Source organism: Nymphaea colorata, chromosome 1, assembly GCF_008831285.2.
Source record: "Nymphaea colorata isolate Beijing-Zhang1983 chromosome 1, ASM883128v2, whole genome shotgun sequence".
NCBI classification, from domain to species: domain Eukaryota; kingdom Viridiplantae; phylum Streptophyta; class Magnoliopsida; order Nymphaeales; family Nymphaeaceae; genus Nymphaea; species Nymphaea colorata.
In genome coordinates this window covers 33,964,634-33,969,702 of record NC_045138.2, presented here as the reverse complement: position 1 = coordinate 33,969,702, position 5,069 = coordinate 33,964,634, and the positions used below count along the sequence as shown (strand labels likewise).

Sequence of the window (5,069 nt, the reverse complement as noted above, 5' to 3'; positions counted from 1 at the left end):
CGACATCTGGCCGTCCCATTGTGGTTGCTTCGATAGTACTCATCAATGGCTTCTGAGGCGGTGACCCGTCGTAGCGCGAACTACCACCCCACCGTTTGGGATCACACCTCCATCCAATCGATCTCCAGTGCCTTCTCAGTGAGCTTCTGTTCTGTTCTGTTTCTTAAGCTTGATTATATGTGCATACATGATCCATAAAACGCGATCAGATGAGATCAATCGATGCCATATGAACATGATGTCAGCATACTTTGCAACACGATATGATATTGAATTCACGTCTGCCTACTTGAGCCGACGATTTCTCCAGCGTTCTTTTCAATGTTCAAGATCAAAGGATCGATTTTACGAAATATAAATAGAGCTGATGTTTGTTTTGTGCATGCAGGAGGAGCAACATGGAGATAGAAGAGAGCAACTGAAGAGTGAGGTCAAGTCGTTGCTTGAACCAACGGAAACCCAAGATCCCTCAGGACTATTGAAGAACATTGACTCGATACGACGCCTTGGTGTTGGATACCACTTTGAGAAGGAAATCAAAGCAGCGCTGCAGCATCTGTGTGATGTTCATGGCAATCAGACGCAGAAAGATCTGCACGAAACTGCTCTGAGATTTCGACTGCTGAGGCAGTATGGCTTCAATGTTTCCTCAGGTTGGCGGTTGTTATATGTTTGTTTTGATTTGTTTATAATTCTAAAAAAGAAGGAAAACCGTCAAATGAGGGCATTAATAAGATCTTTATTTGATAGGTTTTGGACTGTGCTTAACAAGAAAAAAGTGAAACTTGTTTTTTCTGAATACGCAAAAGACAGGGTAAAAAGTTTGCTTAATGTTCAATTTTTTTCCTTTTCGGGTTGTTGGGAAAAAGATATATTTAACAGCTTCAAAGACAAGGAAGGCAATTTTAAGTTGAGCTTAGCGGCGGATGTAAAAGGGTTGCTCAGTCTGTATGAAGCTTCATACCTGGGTTTTGATGGGGAGGATAACTTGGATGAGGCGAAGTCCTTCTCAGCTCTGCATCTCAAGGCAGCTGTTGGCGGGAAGGACATCAGTATTGACGAGGGGCTGAAAAGGGAAGTAGAGCGTGCCCTGGATCTTCCTCTGCACTGGAGAGCAGAAAGACTCGAGGTCAGGTCCAGCATAGACGCATACGAGGAGGAGGAAGAGAAGAACCTTGCTCTGCTTGAGCTTGCAAAACTGGATTTCAACATTCTGCAGACAATCTACCACAAAGAGCTCAAAGAGCTAGCAAGGTACTCTGTTTTCTTCTCTTTTTTCCTCCTTCTAGCTATGATTTCCTGCTCGGTTGTCAGATTTTTTATTCATTATGAGACGGATCATATAGCAATTCGTTTCAAGTTCTTTTTGCAAGTGATCGACGGCGAGTTGTTAAATTTCTGTTTCAGGTGGTGGAGAGAACTGGAGCTTGATGAGAAGCTGAGCTTTGCAAGGGACAGGTTAGCGGAGAGCTACCTGTGGGGAGTGACGACCTGCCCCGAGCCGCAGCACTCAGACTCCCGCAAAGTACTGGGCAAGCTTGTCGCTCTGCTCTCTGTTCTTGATGACGTCTATGATCTATATGCATCCATTGATGAAGTCGAGCTCCTCACAAAGGCATCTGAAAGGTACCTGCTTTTCGTTTTTGTTCCCTTCTCCAAATTTTTTTTGTCATATGTAAAAATGCATGGAACACGATTGTTCGCCTTGTTGGTAGGTAGGCTACGACCTTTTTACCTCGGGGAATGTGTCAGCCAATGTTCTTACGCCTGCTGGGAGGGAGGTCTCTCGAACCATTGAAAAACAACAACAGGCACAACTATTGCAGCAGCCCTGTGCTGTCAATGTTGTTATATTATATGCAGCTTTCTACTTAGTTTTCATGAGAGTGCAAACGTCATTGCACACATGATTGAGCATGGTTATGAGGGAATTTTAACACTTAATGGACATTGAGATAATTAGATATGATGCAAAGCTTTTAAATGGTTGTATTTTACCAACACAAACTGATATTATTGTACACATTCGAAATTGTAGGGTTTGGATATTAGTTGCAATGTGATCAGCATGAGTACCAATCTAAGGAGATCGACAGTTGGGGGGCGGGGGGAAGCCAACGTCGTTATATGTGTCCCCAACATCCGCAAATATTCACGAGATTGGGGATGACTGATGTGACCCAACCATCAGAAAAAAAAAAAAATTAAGACATGGACAAAATTTTAACATTTAAATAAGAAATGACATTTTATTGGATTAGGATTCATATTTACATTTAATTAAGATCTAACACAAAAAAATCCTATAATCAATGTCTACGATACGGGTTAGGTTCAGTTAAGTTAAGATTCAGACTCAGATTGAATTTAAATTATGAATTTGGATTTTGAATTCAGATATGGTATGAATTTTACTTTATAAAATTTAGAATCTTTTTTTAATTTGAATATATAAATATTTTAAAAATAAAATATAATAAAATATATATGAAACCAATCCGTTGACATGGTTAAGCATTAAGAATCATCTTCCTTCCTTCCCAGCATATAAATAAAAAATAAAAAAAAAAATAGAGAAAAAAGAAAGAAGGGCGCAATCTGAGCCTAATTTCTCTCGTTTCTGAATTCTGATCCTCACGTAGACACATATTTTCCGGGTTGGTAGCATCGCTGGGGAGAAATCATCATGCCGACATAATTGGAGAGGCGCAACGTGTCATACTTCAGTTCTGTTGCGATTTTATGTTTACTGTGTTTGTTTACTTGTAATTTTTTTTTTATGAGTATGCATTAGTATCCCTTAGTTATACTTTTTTTGGTACCACCAATATTTCCATGTTCACAATATTAATGACAAAGGAGATCCAATTGACACTCGGATTCTAACAATTGGTGGATGAGAAAATTGACCAAAAATCTCCTAAAGATCTGAATTTTTTCAATGAAAAAAAATATTTTGCTTTTGTTGGTAATGTTGCAGGCCTAATACATATATATATTTTTTTCGGAGATGTATTTGGATGTATCCTTAAGGAGTTATTTGGTACTAATAACAGATTATTTCTATCCAGTGATTTTGACCTAAAATTTAGAATAAATTCATAAAGCACTAGCAAGTTATGTTACATGGTTTCATAAAGCACTAGCAAGTTATGTTACATGGTTTCATAAAGCACTAGCAAGTTATGTTACATGGTTTCATGAACCTACTCAAATTTTTCAAGCAATCTCACTAGACAATAAAAAATTGTTACTGGTTCCAAACAACTTCTAAGGGCATGTTTAGCAATTGTAACAAGTTGCTATTTTTCCATGAACTTGCCTCCAAAATTAAAATAGATAAACAGAATATGCAATGTTTAATGAATTTGTCTCAATTTTTACAATAACAACTAGCTATTGTTATCAAATGGGCCCTAATCACATGGACCCCAAATCTGGTCATGACCTAATACTGTCACTATTTTAGGATCTAAAATCCGGATCCATTTACAGGAGTTAAGAGTGCTTATCTAATCCGTGATAACCCGTGGAATGGAAAACATAGCACTTTGGAATTGCTCTGTTTTCTCTGGGTATGGTTCTTGACTATTCTGATCTTCACTATGGAAAAGCTACTAAAATTTTGGTACACCATTTCAGGTGGGACTTAAAGGTATTGGGGGAACTCCCACATTTCATGAAACTATGCTACTTAGCTGTCTTCAATTTCATCAATGAAATTGCCTACTTGGCCTTGAAGAAGCATGGGTTGGATGCCACAGAAATTCTGAAAGATGAGGTAATTGATTATATACTTTCTGATGTTTACAACTGATCATTTGCTAGCTCCGTAATTTGTTTCAACAACCTAGCTTGGCCTTCTTTTCGAAATGAGATTTCAAGTACTCGAAACCTTTGCAGAGCAGCAGTAAACTAACCCAGCATCAAAATTTGAAGCAATTTTTTTAATCTTCTTCTGATCTTATATATATAGGATTATAATATGTTGGTTCATCCAGATCGATCAATTAACTTACATGGTTGGATCGTGATCTTTGTTCTATAGTGGATAGTGATGTGCAAATCAAAATTGGTGGAAGCAAAGTGGTATCACGAGGGACACAAGCCAACGCTTGAAGAGCACATGAACAACGCATGGGCATCGCTTGGGTTAGTCCCCGCCTTGCTGATGACATATTTGGCGTTGGACATACAACTGACGAAGGAAATAATCAACATGATGAGGCAGAAGAGTAGGATTATCTATTGGGCATCAGTCATTCACAGGCTGACTAATGATGTGGGAACCGGACCAGTATGCGCCCTTCTTTCTCTAATCCGGTTCATCTATGCAAAAGCATGCGCGCACTTACACCCACAACACATACACGTATTGAAGCATACACATGCACACCGCACTACAAAAAAAAATAGATTCACCGATGCATGGGGAAACGGATGTAGTTGTTAAGGGTACATGTTGGTGAAGATTTCTTGAATGCCGGTAGTATGTTATTGAAGGTGGGTTTTTACCAACGTCGTCGTTGAAGTTGGATATGTACGTATATGTCAAATGCATTAGTACTCATTTTATGGAAGCCCAACTAATTAAATGAATGTTATCTATTGGTGGCCGCTTTACATATGAAGTCGGAGCTAGAACGCGGGGACGTTCAACCGGCGCTGCACTGCCACATGAACGAGAAGGGCGTGGAGGAGGAGGCGGCCCGTGAGCACATCAACAGCTTGCTGAACCAGGCGTGGAAGAAGCTAAACAAGGAATGTGCTGTGGCAACCGACGTGCCCAGAGCCCTGATAGATGCCTCTGTAAACCTTGCACGAGCCACCCACTTCTTCTACAAGGATGGAGATGGATTCGGGGTTTCGGATGGGAAGACCAAGGAGCACATCGCCTCTCTCTTGGTGCACCCCATTCCTATTTGAAAAACCCTCGTCTTCGTAATCTATATATGCTGTTGAACTGGACTACCGGCTTGTTCAAGGCTGTGTCCTAGTGTCTGCTTGCTTGCGTTATCATCTCGTGCCCGGGGATTTGCAAATCTGTTGGCCGGCTAGTAACTCTTTGA

General features: G+C 40.0%; 1 protein-coding gene across 1 annotated transcript; it reads left to right on the top strand.

Annotated features, from left to right (window-relative positions):
• On the top strand, positions 1-5,069 carry LOC116251023 (trans-ocimene synthase, chloroplastic-like). Its single transcript, XM_031625079.2, has 7 exons — positions 1-138; positions 389-653; positions 870-1,254; positions 1,408-1,626; positions 3,643-3,781; positions 4,049-4,297; positions 4,633-5,069. Exons 1-7 carry the CDS (start codon positions 46-48, stop codon positions 4,924-4,926), a joined length of 1,644 nt encoding a protein of 547 aa, XP_031480939.1. The 5' UTR covers positions 1-45; the 3' UTR covers positions 4,927-5,069.

What these genes read in the sequence shown, in the direction of transcription:
- LOC116251023 (XM_031625079.2), top strand. Translation starts at nt 46, where the DNA reads ATGGCTTCTGAGGCGGTGACCCGTCGTAGCGCGAACTACCACCCCACC. An exon ending in CGATCTCCAGTGCCTTCTCA is followed by an intron (nt 139 to 388) that starts GTGAGCTTCTGT and finishes TTGTGCATGCAG; the next exon opens with GAGGAGCAACATGGAGATAG. An exon ending in CAGAAATTCTGAAAGATGAG is followed by an intron (nt 3,782 to 4,048) that starts GTAATTGATTAT and finishes TTTGTTCTATAG; the next exon opens with TGGATAGTGATGTGCAAATC.